Source organism: Melospiza melodia, chromosome 2, assembly GCF_035770615.1.
Source record: "Melospiza melodia melodia isolate bMelMel2 chromosome 2, bMelMel2.pri, whole genome shotgun sequence".
Taxonomy (NCBI): domain Eukaryota; kingdom Metazoa; phylum Chordata; class Aves; order Passeriformes; family Passerellidae; genus Melospiza; species Melospiza melodia.
In genome coordinates, this window is record NC_086195.1 from 139,816,376 (window position 1) to 139,840,395 (window position 24,020).

At 40.0% G+C, this 24,020-nt stretch overlaps 1 protein-coding gene and 1 long non-coding RNA gene across 9 annotated transcripts in view; both read left to right on the forward strand.

The window, feature by feature from the left end:
- Positions 1–140: 140 nt before the first annotated feature.
- The window catches only part of DCAF6 (DDB1 and CUL4 associated factor 6), a 74,751-nt gene continuing 50,871 nt past the window's right edge, over positions 141–24,020 (forward strand). For all 8 annotated transcript variants that reach the window (XM_063150184.1, XM_063150186.1, XM_063150185.1 and 5 more), the window contains exons 1-3: positions 141–268; positions 16,668–16,729; positions 22,901–22,993. In XM_063150184.1, coding sequence (XP_063006254.1) covers positions 175–268; positions 16,668–16,729; positions 22,901–22,993 — 249 coding nt within the window. In that variant the 5' untranslated portion in view covers positions 141–174. The remainder of the gene's footprint in view (positions 269–16,667; positions 16,730–22,900; positions 22,994–24,020) is intronic.
- Positions 7,415–8,025, forward strand: LOC134415259 (uncharacterized). The gene is made up of 2 exons (XR_010026987.1): positions 7,415–7,720; positions 7,823–8,025. It is a non-coding gene; the product is annotated as an uncharacterized LOC134415259 (long non-coding RNA).

The following is a 24,020-nucleotide window of genomic DNA, read 5'->3' on the forward strand; positions in this document are numbered from 1 at the left end:
GGCGTGTCCCGGAGCCGCCGCGCCTGTGGCTCGCGGTCGGTGCCTCGGCGCGAGGCGGGCGCGGGGCGCGCGCGCGGGGGCCCGCTCGGCGGTTCCCATGGTGATCGCGCGCGCCCGGCCGGTCCCGGCGCACCCCCCCCGCTCGGCGCGCGCCGCTGCCGCCCGCGCGGGGCCATGTCCCGCGGGCGCTGCCCACACCTGCTCTGGGACGTGCGCAAGCGGACCCTGGGGCTGGAGGAGCCCGGATTGCTGCGCAGGCACTACCTCGGTAAGCGCGGGCACCGCGGGGGCGGGGGGTGCCCGCGGGCTCCGGCCGTCCTTGGCGCCCCACCGAGCCGGGAGGGGGCCCGGAGCCCCTTCCAGGCGCCGCCGCTCTCACGCTCGGCCGCGCTGTCCCGCAGCTCCGAACTTTCCTGTGCCCGGTGTGGGGCGGCGACACCTCCTCCAAACTCGCTCCCGGCCCCCCGCGCCCTCAGGGGTGCTCCGGGACACCCTGGCCCCGTCCCTCCGCGCTGCCGGGTGGCCCCGGCCCGCCAGGAGCCCCCGGTGCCTCGGTGCGCGGCTCCGCTCGCCCGCCGCCCTTGCTGCCCAGAAGGAACTGTTGCACGCCGAGATCCAGCCGGGAAGTTGGGCGGCGGCTCAAAATAGCTCCGGTGTCGGCGTTCCGTGCCCGGCGCCGGGCAGGCTCCGGGTTTACCGGCGCTGAGCTGCCCGAGGCTGCGAACAAAGCACGGAGACGCCTCCGGGATCATGGCGCGGCCGCTGTCCCGGAGCCCGGGAGCTGTTCCCGGGGTCGGGGGAAGCCGATCCGCCGCCCTTTGTGTCCCCAAGCGCTCCGCGGGGTCCCCGCAGCCCCGGGCTGCCCTCGCCTCCGTGCCCCAGCCAGCAATTGTCACTTTCCAAGTTAAAGCCAGCGCCACTCTTAGTTCCCGAGGCCGCGGGGAGGTTTCCGTGTCGATATTCTTTGTCGTGGCGTAGATTCTGTAAAAAAACGTTACCAAAAATATTTTTAAACACGGGTATTTATTCCCGTGTTTTCGGAGGTGGGGAGATCCATGAAGGTAGTGGCACTGTGCATTTGGAGGGTCTCTCCGGGGCAGATGGCTCGGAGGGTCGGGAACGCGTTCTTTGTGCTCGTGTGGCAAAACAATTCCTGCCTTGGAGTGCGAACCTCGAGTACTCGAGATGGAGCTTGATTTACAGCGTTGTAAAACGAGTGTCGATCTGTGCCTCCCAGGCTTTCCCGGCTGTGCTCGGTGGTTATGGTCTGTCGTTTGGCTTTTTTCCTGGTGGAATTTAAGGTGGGATATCGCATTACCGAGCCTAACTCAGGAGTTTTCTGTCTGTGGTCCCTGAGCGCTCAGTAATCCACAAAAGGTTAATCGAGGAAATCAAGGTTATTGCTGGTAGGTTTCTACCGGTTACAGAGATGGATGTGTGTGTGTGCAGTGCACAAGTCCCTTGGAAAGAAATTTTGAGTCCTAAAATAAAAAGAAGGTTGAGAACTAACGATCTAGCTGCTTTTGATTTTGGTAATGTCTCAGGCTGTGCTTGGCCAAGCCTTAAATGAGGATCGTTCTAACTTTTAGTGATCAATCCTTCTGACTAGATTTTTTTGTTGTTGCTTTTGTCTGCTCTGGAGCAAAAAAGCTCAATGTTAAATTTAGGACTGTAGTGTGCAGATTCTGAAGAAGTGCCTTTTTTGAAAAAGAAGACCTGTTAGTTTTTTTCTTCTGCTTCTATGTGGTTGTGTCTCTGAGGGTTGAAGTACTAAGATTTGAACAGTAGAAATCTTCCCAGCCTTACCAAGATGTCTTTTCTGGATGCTGCTCCAATAAAATGCACGTAACTTCAGTTAAAAACAGAACTCTGGTGCCTCGGCTAAGGTCTCATATTTACTGTTCTTCCTTTCACCTAAACAAGTTCAGTTGCTTGAGAGGCTTGAAAGAGCAGGACCTGGGAGAGGCTTCCCACTGAACTGATGTTGGGATCTGTGTTGGTGGTGGCAGGACGTGCTCAGCCCTTACTGACTCCTGATTTTCACCAGGGGTTGGCACAGGGTGTGCTTGTCTTGAGGAACCACTGCACTTTTACCCCAAATGGCATTTATGGCCTTAATAAACCCACTGATTGGGCTGTTGGTCAGGTGTGCTTGTTCAAGTGCAGATTTCCCAGAGAAGAGGCCTGTTGCTGTGCCTTTTTGTGTGCAGGGCAGTGTAGGTGTGGGTGTTTTCTCTTTCAGACTCCTGTGTAGGAGCTTTGTTCTCTGGCCCACAGGTCCAGACTGCAGTGGGCAGCTGGGTGCCATTGCTTGTTGGTCACTGCTGGTCTGATCTGCGTGGGAAGTGAGGCTTCTTCCTATTTATAATTCATTTTTTTAGTTGAGTTTCAACAATCTGGCAGACAGAACAAATGGAGGACAGGAATTTCGTTGTAACTTAGGAGTAGGGGGAGACTCAAAGCATTGTCCATGTGCATCTTTTGGGTTTTGTTTGGGCAAAATTTCTTTGTAAATTTATCTAAACAGTTACGGGTTGAGGTACAAAATGAAGTAGTTTATATATATCTTTGCTTGCTGCACCTTTTCAGCCACCAAATCAAAGGAAAAGCATTATAGCAAGTCCATGACTAACAACGCAGTTGGGAGGGAGATGTGTCTGTGTGAATGGTGTTTGCTTAATGAGCCCTTCACTGGGATGGTTGTGTTGTGCTACAGTGTAAAATATCAGAAATATCGACAGTGACCATGTTTTGAAGTAAGACATCTGAGAACTAATTGCTGTTTCCCATTTACTCGGTGTTTCAGCTTCATGTGAACTGGCAATCAAGTGGCACTCTATAAATAGCCTCTCTCAGCTTCTGAAAACAGCTGCTCCAGGAAGGATCTGTGTAATGTACCTTTCCATGCAGATAGCTCACCCCTGGAATTTATTTTGGAATTTATTTTGCCTCGTAAAAAAACCTGTCTGATTTTGCAAGATGTCTAAGTAATTGCTCTGAAGCCTGGTCAGTTCTGGAGAGAGTTCCAGAGGAGCAGCTCATGGATGGACACGGGGCCGTGGGTGCATCCCTGGGCTGTGTCCTTCAGATGTTATCCCTTGGTGAGAGCTCCTGCTCTGCTGACAGGGGGGAGATGTGGCTCTCAGCAATGTCTCTGTTGCCTCTGTTTCCTTCTGCATTTGTAGGCTAATTAGTCTCAATTTCAGACACTTCTTGTATTTGAGTTCTCCAGAGGAAGGCAGCCCTGGGGGAGGCACTCAGTAACTCTCTTTAATTCAGTTTAGGCATCCTCTTACTGGTGTGAGGAGCCCTGCTGCTGGATCACAGATGGAAACTGAGTTTCAGACTGCTTTCAGTAGCTCATGGAGGGGCTTTTACCCTGAAAAACACTGGTGCAAACTGTAGTATCCAAGTTAAATTCTGCCCTGAAGCTGGCAGGTGTAATTACTGAGGATACTTTCATGGGAATCTCCAAATCTTGCAATTTTGTATCGTTGTGGCAATGTTTCAGCCACCAGCGAACAAACCTGTTCTGGTGGCAGCGAAGTGTTCTGTGCCAGCACAATAAAGGCCTCTGTGTGGATTAAATATAGCATATAATGATTTGGCTAGAGAAATGGCAGCATGGGTTTCTTGCAGAAAGAGGGATCCATAATTCCTCTGAAGTATTTAATGTGATGGGTTTATTTGCTTTTCTGCGAAGGGTCCTGCTGCCAAGAATGGCTGTTTGGACAGCAGGAAGAATGAAGGCTTTTCCTTTTTATTTTTATTTGTTTGTTTTGGGGTTTTTGTTTCATTGGTTTGTTTTTGCTGTCTGACGTAGCAGGTTATCCAGAGAAAATCTCTCAGTTTAAAAGGAGAGGAACTGATGCTGTATTTTAGCTCAGAGTGGTTGTTGGAAGCTGTGGTGCTTGATACAACAGGAGCAAATATCAAAATAATCAGCTCTCCCCAGTCTCTGGTATCTTCATGCAGATACTATTTTCTGAAATCTTGGTTCCTTCTTTTTCTTTTAAGCTTAGCATATATCTTAGAGGTAGCATTGTGATGCTTTCCCATGAGCTTGTGCTCCCCTTCTTAAAAGATTGTTTCATATCTTACTAAGTTTTTATCATCCTGGTTTTTGAGATTTGGGCAAAGTTTGAAGTCTGTAAAAGACTCGCTGTAAGGAAACCAGTGATCAAATTTTGTAAAGCTTCAGCAGTTCTTACTAAAAAGAGATCTGTGAACATTTGTATGTAGGGAGAACTCACTGAGCTACTTAGGTTTCAATAGTTCCCTGTTTGTAGGGATGAACCACAGTAACCCCAGAGCTAATTACAGTTTTGAAGTTAGCTGATTGCCCTGCTCATAAGTAGGGTTGAAAACCAGGCAAGAATTGCTATTAGAACTGGTTAGTTTGGATACTGACTGCCTTCCATTCATGTCAGTTTATAAAAGCAGCAGTGGTTGGTTGAATGAACATAGAATTGGGTGTTGCTGTTGAACATTTGGTATTTCCTAAAACACGTGTCCCAGAGTGTGAGGGTGCAATTAACATACTTCCTTAAAATACTGTAAACTTTCATTCTCTGTTTTGCTTTCCTTGGACAAACAAACCAACCAAACCCAGCAGAAGGGAAACTTGAATGCTGGGGACAACAACCAAAAAGAAAGGCATTATTTTCCCCAGTTTTTGCTCCAGCTATGTTTTAACATGTGGCATGTTGGTCTTTGAAAATAATGCAGAGTAAGAAGGGTCAGACAGCTTTAACATGATCAGCTTTGTAGTCAGTGCTCTTGCCAACTTGGAGATGGGCAGAGTATTTAATCAGCCTTTCTTCTTCAATTCTTTGCATTATATTTTTGATATTTAGGTTTTTTCTGGTACACTGTTATATTTCATGTCCTAAACCTCTGGAATTAATTCTCTTTTCCACCACGAGTTAAAAACACGCATCTGTCACGGCTAAACTCCAGATCAGGTAGAGGTGTTTTATGTTGTTTTTTCTTCAAGTCTAACAGATTAACTGCTGCTTGAAAAAGAAGCATTATAAATGTACCTGATGGTCTGATTATGAGAGCACAGTTCTGTAGTGATATATTCTATTACACATCAAATACTTTGTGAAACTTGACTTACTGAAGTGTATAGAAAGATGTAAGTGAACTCCTCAGATTTTTTTCATTAGAAATGATTTCTGAATAATAGAAATAGGCAGAGGCAGAATTGAAGTTCACTGTGTAATGAATGAGCTGGAGGAAAACGCATCTAGAACAATTTTTACATGCTCAATCTAATATTGGAAGGAGGCAGGAAGCATTAGCAAGGCAGGAAATTTGGTGTAGTCATTGGATCTTCACTGGTTGTGTAGAAAAGCTGAAGATGCCTAAGAGCATTGCAGAAAAGAGATGTAGCTTTTTAATTGAAAAATCCACAAGACAGGACCATGATCAGGTATTGCCTTAAACTGGATATCTTTGGAGTTTTTCCCCTTGTTAATAAAATCAAGCCTTAGTGACTACAGTCCTTAAAAAATTACAGATGTGCTATTGAAAGAACAATGTGGCATTGAGACTTGTTGGTAACAAATTGAATTTGGAGGAGTTTAATCAAGAGACTGTGTCTGAAATGAATTCCCTGATACTATCTCATTAAATTGGTGCCAAGGAGCAGAAAGGCACTATATGTATGTCTAAATAGCTTGTAGGGAAAGATATGAGGGGTGGTCCTAGCATACAGGATTAATGATTTTTTTTCCTACTTCAAAGTAAATCAGCTCAGATAATAAAGACACCAATTTTAAAGCCTTTAATGTTGGTAAAGGATAATAAAAGCACAGTGTAACAGAATCATCTGGACAAAACAACAAATAAAAAAATGCTGGCTGGTAATAATTTAGTACATATCAGAAAACCAGAAAGAGATGTGAGCTGGGAGGAAGGATTAAGGTTAGATGAGTATTTCTGTGGCCTAAGTGCTGAATGCTTAGCTTTAATTTCAGTTTAATCAGCCTTCTGTTATCTTTGGGCTTATTTCAAGCTGTGGGAGTGGAGGACAGGAGCCCCTGGGACCTGCAAGGGGTACAGCCATGTAGCATTAATCTCGGTACATTTGGCAGCTTGTTTTGCTGTTGTCTTAGAAATCTTTGCATGTGGTTGAGATCATTGACCTTTTTTCAGTTTCATCTTCCTGTGTGTTTTGTGGTTTAATTGGTATGGTTTGTTACTGCTTCTTTCTCCACAGTGTTGGCTCATTTTGCTTCCATTCAGTGATAACCTGTTGATGATCTTTTTTTTTTTAAAGAAGGAAGAATTTCATGCAGGGTCTGGGATTACTTGGTGCCTTCTGTCACTCTGTCCTGAAATAAGAGAATTATTTCCAATGGCTGTTTTTAGGATGCTGGGGATTCAGAGTAGCACAGCTTCTGTTTGTGTAAAACTGAAGACCCTTATGGATCACGTTATTGTGTTCTTTGCTGGGATTACTTTGCAGAAACCTGCTTTTTGGGTTTTCTTTTTATTTTTTAAAATTTTTTTATACTACTGCCTAGATCAGAACTTATCAATGAACCTACTAACTGAGTTTTGATGTTTTAATTTTCTAAAACACCAACTGCTTTGCTGCTGTTGCATTTTGACATATGAATTAAAATGGAAGGTGGATTTCTGGCATTATATTTGGCCAGAAAGAAATTATGAAAATAACTGTTTCAGACTGTTGATTTTCTGTCCTTCAGAAATTCAGGAGGCCTTTCTGGTTGTCTGCAGATTTGTCATTATTTCTTCAAATGGAGAGAACTATGCAGATGTACTTTTTGATTTTAAGGGATTAACCTTATGTGTAACATCTGTGATTAACAGAACATTAATCATGTGTGTTAATGGCTGCCAGGTAGTAGGAGTGTGTGTAAGTGTGTTGTAGTCCCAAGGCTTTGCATGTATTATAATATTTGAAATGTACCCAGTCTTAGGATGCAAATGTATTTGCTTTATATCCTTTGGAGCCTCAGTGTTCTTCTGCAGACAGCTGAAGACTGCAGACATTTGTGTGCACTTCTAATACATTTTTATTTTTGATTGCAATATTTCACTGCATTTACATTGTGTGCTGTTAAAGACTGTACAGGAAATGTGTTTGCTTTGTAAATAACTGCCTGCCTTGATGCTGAGTGTTTCAGACAGCCTCGTAGTTAAGTTGTACCTTGATCTTCTAATAATGAGCTTTGATACATGAAAGCTGTCTCTCACTGCAAAAACAAGTGGTGTACAGCATGTACTGGATTTGTATTTCAGGATGAGGCAGTGATGTGAGAGATCCTTTAGATCTCTCTCCTTTATTTATTTATTTAAATTTTTTTCCTCCCATAGCTTTCTTCCAGTTGGATTGCTTCCATTAACTGCATTAGGGCAGAGCATTAAACCTGCCTGTGTTCAGTCCCTTCCAAGATGTTGCACTGCAGCTCTGTGAGTTCTTGTGACTTTGCATGTGATTCCTGATCTTCTATCCTTGAGTGTCCCCAGAATAGTCTGGTGGGATATAGCTGATCATGTATCAGGAACCTGTTGACACTTGAGACCAGTCCTGTCCTGGCACTAAGGAAAGGGATCAGTTCAGACACAAACTCTGCCAGCCTTTGAGCAAAGCTGCATTTTTCACTGTTTGAGTGCAAGTCTTGGCTTTTTTGTGTCTTTGGAGCTTTGTGAGCTGCTGATTCAGATGTGTCCCAAGTGCTCTAGTGTGTGTGAATCATTAAATATCGAATGTGAATATCGTGAGATGGAATCTGAGTCACATCAGTGAATTTTAATAACCCCTTATTTTCCTCCTCTTGTTCTTCAGGGATCTGCAGGCTTGTCTCTGGGAAGATTGAGCGTGTCATTAATGCTGACTGTTCTCTAGCAGATATCATGGGCAAGATGAGAATCTGTCCCTTCTCTTCCCTGTGAACTTCATGTGTTCTGAGCCATCAGTGTTTGTCCAACCCTTTTTGAACTGCTGAAACTTCACCAAAATAAAAAACTGTTAAAATTAAACTGTTAAAATCCACCTCTGTATTTAGGTTGCATTGCTTTGTTACAGTTATTGTAGTCTGTTCCTGTTATTTACCTTTCTAGGAAATGAGGAAAAAATCTGGATCCTTTTTAATTTGGTTTTATTTTAAAAACACTTATGTCCTGAGAGTGCTCTTCACTAAAAAAAAAGTCTTTGGAGTTAAACAGGTTGGTTTTTGTTGTCTAGGATGAATACATATAGTTTAATGCAACAGGCAATGTAATTTTTAAAGGCTTTTTTTTCCCTCATTTGTTTTTAAACAAAGGGAGTTTAAAAGGGTTTTTTTTCTCCCATTTATACCCAGCTATAATTTAACCTATGTCAGTACACTGTTAATTTAACAGTCATCTACCATCAAGGCTCAACTTTCTACTTGAGCTCAATTTTTGATGTAATCTGTCTTTAATCCTGGTCAGTTTCCTGTTGTTTGCATTTGTAATCTCATGGGGTTATAACCCTTATCTGTTATGGTATCTATATATTTATTTCCCAAGTTCCCCCAAACAAACCCAGCAGTGTACAATTCCTATACTACCAGGATTAAATGGTGTGTTAAATTAGGCAGGTGTGCAGAATGTTAAATGCCTTAATTGAGTTCCATGCTGTCCAAGTTCTCAGTTTCACTGAGGGAAAGGCAAGCCCTGGGGTGCTTTTTGCTAGAAGACATGGCTATAGATATGCTGGTAAGCTTCTGTATAATCACTTCTTAATCTGTTTAAAGATGAGTATTGAGTTAGCTTAAACAACTTTAAATAGTAGGCTTTAATTTTGCCCAGAGCCTTTGTCTGGAATTGCTGGGAGAGTGGGAGGAGCAGCAGGCACTGGCAGGACTGGTGACAGTGGGGGCACACACCTCCTCAGCAGGAAAGAGGACATCCCTTAAAAGCAAATTCCACTTTTTCTTTCCTTCTCCTGGCCATTCCACATGCTCCAATGTTCATTTTGCCTGAGTGCTTGGAGGTGAGAGACCCTGGTTCTGCTAGGAGCAATTTTAACTTCTGCACTGGGGTGGAGCAGCATTTCAGCTTCCTGGCTGTCATCTTTTCCTGCTGGAGATGGAGCTCCTAATGAACCTTGGGTGTCACCGTGGTCAGTAGCACCTGGGAACATAAAGCAAAGTTCCTGATGTGTATTTCTCCAAGTGGTGTTAAGCATTGGCTGGGTTATTACATTGATGGCATTTTTATAGGAAAGTATTCAACATTGCTGCCCACATAGTTTCAGATGAAAACTTGTAAAAGTCAAAGGAAAGCATTTCCAAAGGTGTATTGAAACCTACAGTAATACTGTTTACTCCAACCTGGAACAATCTGCATAATATTTATTTTTCTCTTCTGTTAATAGAAGCCTCCTTTGACTTTTCTTTGGAGAAGAAAGCAGGGCACAAGTGTATTTTTCTTGATCTGGTAACTATTGTTTTTGTGTTGATACCTGTTTTAGAATTTGGAGGAATTTCTTTGGGAGTCCTATTTTAGTGCTGGTGGAGAAAACAGCAAAAGCTTTTTCATGTAGTTAATCCTATGTCCAGTTAATCACTTAAGCTATGCCAGATAGTTTTCTGTTGAGAGGAGTAAGGTGGTATGTGTTATCTTTTACACAGATAGAGCTTCTCTTAGTTTTGTCATATGAATTTTGTCCTCTGCTCTATAGAAATCAGAAATATTTGTGGCATAATATAAAAATTTCAAGTGCCTTTTGTCTCAGTGAGTAGTTTATATTTGATCATCAGACTACTTTAAAGGACTGAATAAATACCAAAGTTGCTGAAAACTGGCATATTTTTCCTCCTGTCACAAAACCTCACTTGCAATCTGTGGCAAGAACAATACAGAAGACAAGTATGGGCAGTGTGAGGGGAAGTGTAAGGATATCTGTCAGAATGTGGTGTACTTGTGAATGAAATCCACTTAGCACCAGTCAGTGCAGCACAGATAAAGTGCCTTCCCTGAGAAAAGTACTTGTACTTTAACCTTTTTTGTTCATTTTTGTCACTGAGAGCACCTTAAATACTTTGTATTAATGCAGCTGAATTTTATGAAATCTTTCAGGCATAAACCATGGTAAATATCAAACAGAAATCAAAGACATTGGTTTAAAGCCCAAATGCTTGTAACCTTCCCAGTTATGGAGCCCAGTGGAGGCTTATATTTGGGAGTGTATCCTTTCAGTATCCAAAACTTGTTTCAAAGTGAATTACAGCCATTGGTACTAACCAAACACATCCGTGCTCTTACCTACAGTAACCTGTTTTTGCAGATTCTGTAATAGCAAACCTAAACAGAAGTATTTTCCAAAACGCTTATTTATTACCCTAAAATGTATAACATTGCTGAACTGCTTTTTTTTTTTTTTCAGAACTTCAGCAGATCTCTTTTTTGGTTGTTTTATTTTTTGTTTGGTTTGGGTTTTGTTTTGTTTTGTTTTTCTTTGTTTGTCTTTGTTGTTGTTTGTGGGTTTTGTTGAGATCAGGTTTTATATTAATATACTCACTATAAGATATTATAGGTTGCTGATTTATAATTTAGGGCATAGTGTCCTGTCTTCTGTAGTTTCTGTCTTGGTGTTATAATATCTGAAAGTTTTGTGTTTCTTATTACCTAAAGCTCATTACTTGAGCCTATCTTAGGATTTGAGTACAGGCTTGATTAACACAGTGTTGTTTGATGCTGGCTGGTTAGTAGCAAAGCTCTGACATAATAAAATGGCAAAGAAGTGTCTTTGTAGAAAATAAAAAAAAAATTGTGTTTTCTTCGTATTGTTCATTCTTTCAGGCTTTGTGATGTATCATTAAGAACAAAGAATAATTTGGGTTATCTGCTTTGAACTTAAACCATAGTGAAATAGGTGATCATAGTCTCTTGAAAGGTAGTCTTTTAAACATTGACAGAACCAGGAGTTGTATTTTTTGGCATTTTTGCAGTTGTGCAGAAGAGTGAGGAAATATAACACAAAGCCTTGTTCAAAGGATTGGAGGTCACACCCATGGATTTGGTTTTTCTGGCAGTACTGCTGGTTCACTCTTTTCCTTTGATAAATTGCTTGAGCCTTTGTCACAATGACTATAAAACAGGGCCAGTGTTGGCCTACGTAGCTAACAAGTGATTTTTAAGGTTGTAATTAATCTTCACGAATTTTAACTTACCTTGATGGAAGTTAATTCAGTGCTTGTTATGTGTAGTCCTGTTTGCTTTATGGTATATGGAGAATTCTGGTTGCTGGAAAAATTGTGTTTTGATGTGGATCAGAAGAGTTTGATGTAGTTAATCCAGCAAAATAATCTATATACAAATGGGGTTACTTCAGAAATGCCTAAATGGTACCCTGAAAAACCAAGAGAAGTTTTGAAATGCACTCAGAGTGCAGGATACCATGTGCTCTGCTTTGGGAACAGATGCTGGCTCCATTTCAGCTTTAAACTAGGGCATTCCAAATGTCACAGCGAGCCAGCGCTGAGGGACTTGGCCTTGCAAAGAGCCAGCTTGATATAAATGAGTGTTCATTTGATAAATGGGGTCTATTACTGAAAAAGGGTTGTCTTTTAACATCTTATACTGTGCTGGTGCTGCTTTGGATCAAAGTTTAGTTAAATTTCTGTGGAGCACAAGTGTGCTTTAAAGCTAAACTTTCATAATGAAATGATCTGTACTTCTTCAAGGGGAAACTTTGGAGCCCAGTTTTAAATATATGAAGGTTTTGCATGCTCAGAGCATCTAACCTGTCTGCTGTCATTAGTTCTGAAGCAGGTTTGACTTTAGTTACTTACAAAAGAAAGGTGTCTCTCTCTGCCAAAACAGGCACACAGGAAGCACCTGATCAGCAATTCTTAAACTGAGGACTGTGACCTAAATGGTGCTGTAAGGACTGTGAGTGGGGAGTACAGGGGATGCTGGTTTATTTTGGTATTGCTCCCTGAAGTGAGGTTAGGGCTCTGCCCAGACACCCAGGCTGGGTAATTCTCCAGGTGGGAATTGCAAGGCAGTGTTTGGTTTGACCTTGTGCACAGTGGATGTTTTGAATACATAAAGTTACAAAGAAACAGTTGCAGCTTCTCTTTCGCCTGCTTTCTCATATTTAAATTTGTATCATGAATGACTCAAGTTGAGGCTTCTTTCATACAAAGAATGATCCCTAAGTCTCCTGCTTAATATAAACTAAAAAATTATTGATCACTGCACTGAGAGTTTCACTGTACCTTGAGGCTTCAGCAGTGCATAATGTTTGGTGAGAACAGGTGGATGGCTAAAAACTGAGAGTGTTATTGGTCATTGTACTGAGAGTAACACTGAACCTTGAGGCTTCACTTGGTGCATAACTAGTGACAGGGGGTGGGTGGAGCATTAGTTTGACAGCTTTCCAAATTTCAGCTATGTAAACACAGGGAAGTCATCACAGCCATTTGAAATTTACCAGGGCTTATTTTTTTGTTTAGCTTTATCATGTTCTTGTTAGTAAATTCACCTTTGCAGTGAATTTACTTGTTAGTAAATTTCACCTTCGCACACCCATGTGTCCAGTGAGATAATCTTGGTCATGACAGCTTGATCACTTGATCCATGTCCTTAGGCCTTATTTCAATATAGGAAACAATATATTGAAGCACCTTCACAGAATTAAATTATTGCCTTTCTAGGGGTACTACATGGTTAAGGGGAAAAAGTTTCTGGCTTGAGAGCCTGTTCTCAGTATTGGGTTGGGAAAAATCTAAACATGACAGAGGTCTTGGTGCTGATATTGTAAGAGGAAAGTACTTTTGGGGTTTTGTTAGAAGGTTGGGTTTGATCCATCATTGTAGCTGAAAGGGGAGCCAGGAGAGCTGCCTTTGTAGGACAGTGGAGGGAACAGGCAGCTTTTGGATTAGGTGAATGGGAATTAAGGATTGTGAAGATTCTTGTCACTTGGGAGAGCAGAGCCCTTGATGTGGAGCATCTGACTGTTAGGAAGTCCAGCAATTAGAGCTGAGATGCTGAAGAGTAAATACAAAACAAACCAAGAGGTATTGCTTCTTAATTTTTTTCAATGTCATAAAAGTGGATCAGTGACAAAAATATTCAGGTGACAAATTCTAATACTTACTGCTGAGCATTTTTATCCAACCAAGTGAACCTGTGGGAGTCATTGCTGAAGTACAAGGAGCACAGATTCACTGACTTTGCTCAGCTTTTAACAACAGCAAAAGCAGAGGCAGTATTTTCTTCAGATCAGTTTATTCATGTTGTTCAGGTTTTTATTTAAGAGTAAAAGCACCACTTAAGACCTGGTGGTTCTAGTTTTGAATGATCAGATAAACTACAAACAATCCATTCAGTAGTCTTACTGCTTTTAGTACTTAATCAAATAAGAGGGGGTTTGGAGACAAAACATTTTAACTGCTTTCTTCCTTGCTCCCTTTTTCCTTTAGGGAATATAGAAACTATTTAAGTTTTAATATTTTTTTTGCATTTAATTCCTTTCTCGACTATTTAGATAAAAAAATGATCAAAGGATAAATAACTAAACACATATATAACAAATCATATATGCAATCCTAACAATTTTTAAATAATGTTTTAAATGGCCAAGTGTTGAGTATATGAGACACCTTATGCCTGCATCTCAGGTTTACTGAAACTTGTATGAATACTGTGTTCTTATTAAGATCAAAAAATCCTAATCTAACAGCAACAAATTGTTCATATCTTTTGTCAACAGATTTCTGTAAGGAAATAAAAATTGAAACTGAAAATGTGATTAGAACACAGTTGTTGTTTCTTACTTGCTGGTTTAAGTGATTTGGATTAAAACCAGAGCATGCAGGAAGGAGAAAAATCTGCTGTTCTGTTTGTTTTTAAAAATTAGTTTGAATCATCTTTGGTGTTTGTGTGTACAGAGGATTCTCAGCAAGCACCTGCCTTTTGCTCTGCAGACATCACCTTGTTCCACATGTATTTTATGCATGTGATGCAATGCCCAACAATCATCCACTGCTATCAGATTTTTTCTGTTCTTCAATGAAAGTGTGATGGCTCTGGCAAACACCGTATTTTTGTGTTGGTCTATGGAGTATACAGTTCTTAATGAAGTTAACCTATTGGAGGTCATGTATTACTGCTCTGTATTTTGCATTACAGGAGCACCCCAGAAGCAAATTTTAAAGTTTCTGTTGTGCAAAATGATACCCAAGCATGCAGCAGGTGGTATTTCCCACCTTAGCACTCACATTTACTTACAAGCAATTGATAAAATCAAAATAATCTGATAGTAGGAATCTTCATTGAAAGCACAGAAATCATTTGATTTGAAAAAATAATAGGATTTCACAGAAAGGTACAATAAATCAACAATTAAGAATCTACAGCTGGAGTGTGTTCCTGGAGAGTGGAAAAAATGGATCAGAAGAAGTGGTAAAGAAAGCCTAGTGAACTAGGTAGATGTGTATTCCTAATCAAAGAAGGCATTCTTGCTAATAGAGCATGGTGCTTAAGATGTCATTATTTTAATTTTTCTCTAATTATGGTTACTCCTGGTTAGCAGAAATTGTAGCACCTGAGATGTCACAAGTTCAGTGTTTATAAAATGGGGCATGAGGGAAGTCTGGCTTTTATCTTTTTAAAGCTGGCTCAGACATGCTTTAAGTGCCAGCACTTTATAACCATTTCAACCCACTAAGTACCTCCTCTTGAAACAGAAAAAATATTTTGCCCAAGTATGATCTTCATCTAATTTAAGGTATTTAAGCAGTGTTATGAGCAATTCTGAATTCTGGAGGTGGCTTCTACTTCCAGCCAAACTGAGGTATCTAGCCCAGACCTTCTGATGGGGGAAGGCTGCATGAACATTGGATGGGGTGCAGGAGCTGGTGGTGCTGGAAGGGGGTTCTGGCCTGGGAGGAGGGAGAGGGGCAGGGATGCTCAGTGCCTGCTTCCAGACAGGGTGGGAGGGACCAGGTGTGGATAGCAGGTGTTCTTTTGCAGGGCTGGAGAGTGTATGGGACTATTGGAATATGGCTCCCAATATTCCCAGTTAGATTGTGCCTGGGCCAGTCTGACCCTCGCTGCTGGGCCAAAGGCAGCAGCTGCGGTGTATCACCCCAGAGATACCTTGGCTTGCTGGAGACTGCAGCTGGGCACTGAACAAGTCCAGGCTTGTTGGGAACCCCGTTTACCTCAGGAGGAATGGCTTCAGGCGATGGTGAAGAGAAAAAGGGGAGGATTCTGCTGGAGGGTTTAATGTCCAGAGGTTTATTCCATGGTTACAGAGGTCTGAACGTGAGCAACTGCTCCAACAGAACACGGCCGCATGGTCTCATGGCCTTTTTGAGCTCAGGGACAGGGGGAGGGGAGGTACAGGTGAGCCACCAACCAGGTGAGAGGGGCAGGGTCTCAAGGGAAGATGACACCCAGACAGGCCAATGACCTCTGGGCCTGAGGGGCATCTTTTGAACTTGACCAACCACACGACGCCTTGCTGGAATGTTCAGCCTGATGGACAGGACTCACTCAGCATGGGGGCAAGGGGGAAGGGAGAGATGGATAGGCACACCTGGGGGGATGACCTGGAAGGCCAAAATGGGACATTACAGCACACCACAACATGGGACAAACTAAAAGCATTCAGAAGCAGCAAGAGGAGAGAGGAGAAACTACTTTTCCAAATATGTGCTACACTGCCAGAGACAGCACTGAGCTCTGACATGGCTCTGCCTTGAGCTGAACCAAAGCAAGTTCACAAATGTAGGATTTTTCAGATGTGGAGGCTCTTGCTGTTCTTTTCCTGATTCTAGGTTTTTAAGGTTCATTTTGAGTGAATTTCACAGTTACATATTTGGAAGCAGTGCAGCCTGGCAAAAGCCTACAGTCTGATGCTCTTACCTGGAATTTTGTTCTGAGAGATGTGCTAACTCAGAATTAAAAAGGGGAAATGGTCCTTGAGTTCAGAAGCTTTTGGGATTGAAGTTAAAAATATTAGGTTTACCAGTATTTTTCTTTTCTGAGAGTGTTTTCTGGGGAATATTAGATTCAGTATAACCTGAGAGTTGAAGCCATGTGTTGAAACGTGTAGTTCAGGAAAAGACCACATTTTTGTCAATGTACTTTTGTTTTCCCTCTTCATGTGTTTAGTACAGTAGTGTTTTTGAGTGCAGTGATAAAATCAGTTTGTACATAGGGTATAAAGACATGAAAGTTCCTGAGGCTTTGTCTTCATATGTGTTGATAGATTTCACCTTTATCCTTCATCTCTTCTTTTCACATACTTGGTATGAAATGGAATGTTACTGGTCTTAAATGTTAATTTCCCAAATGCAAGGGTTGTACTGCTTGAACTATGTTATCATAGCTCCCTCTCAGCCAAGTGAACCAAATAACCACAGGATTAATTTCTGTTTTCTTGCTATTAGTTTTAGAGGGAGCATCAGCCTGTGAATCTGTGAAATGTTAGTTTTGCCATTTCTGCACACTTCATAAAAGTGGTGGAAGAACCAGCAAATGTCATGCTTGTCTTAGGATTTGTAAAATGAGAACCATATGAATTGTTTCAAGATTTAAATCTATATTCTGGTTCTTTACCATTTAGGTTTTTACCTGTGAGTGGTCATTAGCAGGCTCTTAACTACTTCAGTTTTTAGAAGTTATGTAATTGGTACTTTTCTTCACAGGGAGAAGAGAATTCATCCAAAGATTAAAACTTGAAGCAACCTTGAATGTGCATGATGGATGTGTAAGTCACTTGTTGCTTTTTTGTTTGTTAAAAATTATTAAACTGTGATTTTGTTGCCATGGTAATAATCCCTCAACTTAAAAAGGCAAATATCTTTTATTTGTACATTAAAGCTGAGCAGGACCACTCTGCTTGTTGAGATCCACATCTGAATTCTCTTGCTATTTGTTTCTTCTTGAATATCTTGTGTCTGTGGCTGACTGAATTAATCTCTCCTGCCATTTAAACACATTCTTACATTTTCAGTTAGGACCCATCTTAAACCTTGAAATGAAGTCTTTTTTTTTTTTTTTTTTTGCTATACTGTATTGAATAAAAAATTTATTAGTGTTTTGAGTGATTTATTTTCCAATTTCAAAAAGCAAATCATCAGGTGCTATATGCTGACTAATAGGGAATGGAAACAAAATTAAGCCTTCCTGAAAGGCTTATTTGAATATTAATATTAATTTTTGAAAGGGGTCCAGATATTTTAAAACAAATCCTTTTAAAGAAAGCTTTTACCTAAACTAGGTTCAGGACTAAGAGGCTGCCATGTTACATTTGTGCATCAGAGCAGAAATTTATGGTTTTTGTTGAACAAGATATCTGAAAAATGAAATTATTCTATAAAAAAGAAAATGTAAGTCAAGCTTTTGTACTTTAATGTGTATTTCTAAAACCGTACAAACATAATGATTATTTTAGCTTGAGTTGCTTGGACTTTTAATTAATTGGGGAGCAATATAATTTTAAACTAACACAGTAGTAATTTTAAGGAACAAGTGTTGTTAACATCCAGCCTTCTCAAGATCAGAAGTATGATTTTGATGTGCCTGTGTTTTTGTGAGCCTGGGAAGTCTGCGAAAGGCCAGGATTAGAATTGCTCTATATAAAATGTGAGCTACTTTTCCTATGCTGACTACATTATAAGTTCAATGTTCTGGTTCAGATGCTGTTGGTGTAATGAAACAAATATATACATTTCTAGTTTTTTTCAAGAAATGCTACAAGAATGATTAGATACAGTCTCTTCCAACCCAAACAATTCTATGATTCTATGTGTATTTATTAATTTTCATGTTCAAGATTGTAACAGTGATACTTTGCTTCCAAATTTCTTCTCTTAGTAATTTTTCATCTCCTCAAATACTGAAGATTAAAATTTTCAAGTTTCTTTTCCCGAAGTTGGTTAGGGCTTTTTATTTATTTTTTCTTTATTTCCTTGTAAAAAAAGTATTTTTTTCCTATTAAAATAGAATACAGGAAAATATTTCTTCACTACTTGTTAAATGTTAAGCAACTGATCTCTATTCAATTATCTGCCTCTGTGTCATGTAATAGAAATTGCAGATTTGGTGTTGGCTGTTGATGTTGCTTTAATCTACCTGATGGATATTTATTTGAAAACTAACTTTGATGTGCTTATGTTAGCTTTGAAAGTATGCTTTAACATATGGCCTAATTGTTTCAGTAGGTGTAAAATGCTTAAATTGTAAACTTACAGCATTGTCTGCAGGTGTTTAAAATACTACAGTATTTAAATACAGTATTAAAATACTACAGTTTGAATAAATGTCTTCAGAAGTTAAATTTGCTCAGAACTCTCCAGCTTTAAGGAATGGGATATTGGGAGTTACTACCTCATTTACTGTGTGATTTTTTGCAAGGAATTATCTTTTAAGGCTAACAACCACTCAGTATAATTTCTTACTATTTGTTTTCAAAAAATCTGTGGCATAGAAATCAATGAAATTACAATGCTTCTACTGATTAAGCTCCTTATTACCATAAATGGTAATTAGGCTTTTTTTTTTTATTTTTCTCATAACTGTTAACTTAGCGTGCATTTCAAATGTAGGCAATTAATGACATATTGTCCTATTAAAAGGTGTTTCTGGATTTGGTTTTTGGGTGGTTGGGTTTTTTTAATGAAGGTTGGATGGCAGAGGTTTGGGGTTTTCTTTGGTTGTTTGGTATTTTTAAGAACTTTTTCATTGCTCTGTTGAATAAGCTGTGACTTGTATTTTCTGTGTAAAGCGTGCTGTGTAATTGGATACAGTGGACAACTTACTTAAGGCAAGAAATTTTTTTACTAATTGAGGATAAAAGTAAAGTCCAAGTTCCTACCTGTTAGACAGAAGAGAGATCCTGTGGGAGATAGAACTGTGTGTATCATCATACCCAGGCAGGATATCTGTGAAGAAGGAAATATTCTTCACTTATCCACACTCTTGGAACAGTAATATTATCTTTTGTTTAAAATCTGAGTATTCTCACCTCAGAGTTCAGGGACAATTCTCTTTGAAACAGTCCCATTTTCCCCTTGGTTTGAAGACACAGTTTCTAGCAGCACTGTGTGAAGTAATTGAATTGGTTCTGCAGAATTATTGATGTCTGCCAGTAGCCTTATCTTCCTTCCAGGGCAGGATTTGCCTCTTTGAACAAGGTTCACATGGTCAAATTCAGTAAGATCATTTGTATGCCAGAACTTGCCATTTTTTGTGTTAGCTGTAAAGGGAGCTTAAGAAGATGAGGAAATGTACAGAGGTAGGTGAGCTGTTCTGTATAAAGTGATTAAATCCAAAGGAGAAATGTTGAAAGAGAAGCAATCTGGACCAGCAGCAATGAAGTGTGAGGAAAGTAGAGGATAAAGAAACTCTAAAACACGTTGAATTGCAGTAAAAATACTGATTATTTTCTTCCTGGTTTGATCCTGTGAAAGCTGAGGAAGGCTGAAATGCAGGATGTAGATGAAGCATTTGACATGAGTAAATACTACATTTTGAAATAAAGAATATTTCCTGAAGGAGTAACTTCTCATTTCTATGTACAGTCTCATTTTCAGATCAATAACAAACCAGCATTCTTCATGGCATTCATCTCCTTCAGGATGGCACTTGGGAACAAGTCCTTTTCAGATGTACTCCTCAAAGCCAGACTAAACCCAGTATAGGGAGTTTGTGTTTTCTTAGAAACAATTTTCACCTTGTACTCCACAGATGAAAAGCACTGCCTTTTTTTACCCCTTCTTTGCCTGGGGGACATTCCTGATATTTTGGATATCTACAGCCATTTAAATTTCTTTTCTTCTATTTTGGTATTCTGTTAATCTCTTCTGTTCACAAAAGACTTGATTCTGAGGTCACTTTGCATGGAAGTGAGGACTTGGCTTTTTTGTTTTTTAAGGACTGGCTGCACTGCCTCCTGCACTGTCTTTGAGATACTAAATTTATATCTGACTAATTGACTAATGAATCAGAAGTGCCCACTGACTCCTTGCAAGGCTAGATGAGTGACAAATAAAATGAGATACAATTAATAATGTGGAGTACTTAATAGAAAAAACTAATTTCACACCCTTTGGCTTTTCTTAGCTTGTTAGTAATTGTCTGTCATTTGTGTTTGATGTATCCTTTCTTCTGGGTCCAATACCTTTTCCAAGGTTTCCAAACTCAGAATAGTAACTGTTACATTATACTTTTAGTTGGGTGTTGAGTGGCAGTGCAGGTAGTACAATATTTTTTCAAAATAAAAAGCAATTTTCTAACCCATTCTTGTTTTAAATTATATTTCAGTAGTTTACTACCATGGAATGAGAAGAGAACTTTTTTAAATTCTGTTTTTTTAGTGATCCATATGCAAATTTATTTGAGTTATTTGAGTTCAATGTTGCTGAGTAGGTTGTACTGAACACTGTGTATATTGACTGGAAAGTCTCTGAAAAACACTCCAAACAAGCCGATTTCACTGAAAAACTTCCTTACTTTTTGAGTTATTTATTGCCAGCAGTGCTGAGAAGGTGATTGGGTACAGAATAAAAAAGCCTGTTTAGTTACAGACCTCAAGTAATTTGGTTATGTCATTCAGGATTATTTTTTGAACCAACTTTGGTCTGGTCAGGCTATATTAAAATTGCTCAACTGAGGCAATAATTGCAATGACATTGGAATTTTGGAGGAGAATGATTGATGTCTTGTGTAGACTTGTGATGCTGCAATTTAGACAATCTCATCTCCCCTTTGCATCTTCAATGTTTCTCTGCTTTGCTGTCGTTCAGATTTTGGGTTTATACATAAATATACACATCCACCCCCTCAATTTGTTTAATTGTTTGTGCTAACTTTTCTTTCTCATATCATGACTTAAAAATTTTCGGTAGCTTCCTTGTTTTTTCAGTGTTTCATTCTTGTTTCTATTCCTGCGTTCTTACATTAGCATTTTGGTTTCTTTAGGGCAATGATAATAATACTTTTCTGCCTGAGAGGAAATGCAGATGAAAATAAACATTGCTGGGTTGTGTTTGCCCTGGCTGTAGTGCTGTGCAATGTTTGACAACATTTTAGAGTACAGCCATTGTCAGGACAGGTTATTTCAATGATAGATGGTTCTGGGGGCTAGTTGAAATTGTGGTTCTTGGTGATTGACAGCCAGAGTTATAAAATCATAAGAGTAGCCATGCAAGGTCATCCCCAAGCTCAGTGGAGCCTGATAACCTGGCCCTGAAAGTGGCCAGCACATATTTTTGAAGGAAGTTGAGACAGGGCAAGCAGACAGTGTTTGATGGATGTTCTGGAGAACACATCATGTTAAATGGGTAGATAGAGGTGGAAGCTGCACCTTTGTTTCTGATCATTTTTCATTTCTCTTTGATGAATATGTATATCCTTCCACTTCTGGTGTTTAAGGTGTTCTATAACAATGATTTCCAGTTTCATTAAAAAGCCATGTTTCATTGGATTGTGTATTTAAGGCCTTCCATTTCTTGTACTGTGAAGATCCACAAAAAATTATTTTTTACTTTTTCCATGTCATTCATGTTCTCATAAGCTTCTATCATTTCCCTTCCCTAGAGTAGTACAAAATATTTGCTTCTTGCCTTAAAAAGTGTTAGATATCTGTGAGCACCCCAGTAATTCCTTGTCATGATTTCTCTTTCCAAGTGGGCAGTAATAGAAATGGAGAATGCAGGAGTGGGATGTGAACCAAACTGCATAGTGTGGGACGTGTGGGATTGCCATGCATGGATGTATATCCTGCTCTTCTGTGCATTTCCTAATAAATCCTGACAATATCTGATTGTTTCTGAGCAGTGAGCTAGCCCTGGCATAGGCATGTTTAACACCAAGATCTCTTCAAGTTCCTGCACCTGAGAATATCAAGGTGCTGTTGTCCCTGTGATCCACCTGAAACTGCTAACTCTGATTTTGCAACTAACCCCCACTCAACTTGTCATTAAAACAGCAACTAGAATGGGTGTATTTATTTTAAACAAAAATTATTTTTATTGAGGGGGGGCCTCAGAGTGAGACATTTGAATTTAAAAAAAAAAGCATAAGAAAATAATTAAGAAGGAAGTGGTTTTTTTACCAATTCTGTAATCCAGTCTGGTACATCACACTAAGGCAGCTGTTCTGCCAACAGAATCTAGCCAGCAGAAAATGGTGATGGCTGCAGTTTGACACTTAAAAGGTATTTTAGAGCCTTACTTGAAATAATAATGGTCTTGCATGCAGTCTTTGGTGCTTGTGCATGAGCTGCTGCTTGGAGGATACCTCTTGAGCTTCCTGGATTTTGAGTGCTTTCACAGCTTTGTTTCACTGACACATTATTAAGCACAGTCCTGTAACAAGGAGAATTGATAAGGAAACGTGTTGTAAAGCTCTCCCAGTACAATTCTGTACCTCACTGTAGGATTCTTCTTTCCCAGCCTACTCACACTTTTCAAAAGGGATCTGGGATGGATTCTGCAGTGCTTTTCCCTGAGAAGGTGTGGTCACTGAAAAGTGTGCAAAGCAATGGATGGTCAGAATTTGGATATGGTGAAGATGCAGTAATGAGAGCACTGTGATGCCCTCCAATTCAAATTCAGAGAACTCTCTGTGGAATAGATTTGGTTCATTAAAGCACCTGAGTGTGTAAAATTGTGGCTACTGTGTGAAGCTTAATTTACCTGATGAACTCTTGAGGAGCAGAGGGAGTAATTGAGATGCCATAGGTGAAGCAGGTGATTCCCTTATCAATTTGTTTTAAAAACACTTTTTTTTTTTAATGCTAGCTGCTTAGAAATTACATCATTTCAGTTGAATTTGTTAACTCCTATTTCTGTAGTGTTGGATGAGTTTGATGTTTTAATATGGTGAAAATTGAATTAATATAAGTCTAAACAATATTTTTTTTAAATTCATGCAGGTGAATACAATTTGCTGGAATGATACAGGAGAATATATCTTATCTGGTTCAGATGACACCAACCTGGTCATTACTAATCCCTACAGCAGAAAGGTAGGTTTGTTTCTGGCTGCTTGTTAATTTTCAAATGGGATGCAATTTTTTATTTTTCAAGGTATTAAAAGACATTTTTAAAATATCAGTTTTCAGATATTATTATGTGACAAAGATAATATCATGCACTTCCTAGTGTATATAAATGGGAATAAAACCTCACAGTGCTTTAAAACTTGAGAGTTCTAATCCTTTGTGACATTGGTATTATCCCATTTTACGGTACATGGCCGGGCACAAAGGGAACATGGTCTCACCACAGATTAGTGTCAGGACCAGCAATAGGATTCAGTAATTCTCATGAAATCTTGTAGTCAGATAAACTGTTTTCCTCTCACTTTTAAAATACTGTATTTTTTGCTCTGTGTAATGTAGTGTATGTAATGTCTTTCTGTGTAATGTTGTTGGAGTGTCAATCTTGATTAAAATAGATCACTCCAATGTAAAATTACATTGCCTTGTGTGTGCCTGCAAGTGGATGGAGAAAAATTTGTACTGAAATAAGGTGAAAGACTCCCAGCAGTGCCAGCTGGCATCCATCAGGTAGTGGCACTGTCCCACACCTTTCTCTTGAAGGAACTGCTGGTAGTTTGGTAGAACAGATGCTCTGAGCTGTGTCCTCTCAGAGGCTGACAACTAAACCCCGAGGATATGCTCAAAAATTAAATGTGTGGGAGAAACAGAAGGTATGGTGGAAGAGAGTTTGAGTAGAAAATAATAGTTTGCTTTCCTGAAGGGTTGTGGTGGTTTGGAGTGTTGCCTGGGCCTATAGGTAAGGTCCTTTTGCTCACCTCCCCAAATAAGCCAGAGCTTCCAAACTTCATCTCTTCCTTTCAGTTTTGGTGTCAGCCTGAAAGTTCAGATCAGTATCACTAGGTAGGGTTTCTCTTGGACTGGGAGTTCTGCTGGAAAAGAAAAGTGGTATCAAAGACAGCTGTGAAGAGGATGATGGATATATTCCAAAGTGAGTGTTGGTGGAGTGACTTGCAGAATTAGAATTTTTCATGCAAATAAAGGATGTTCAATG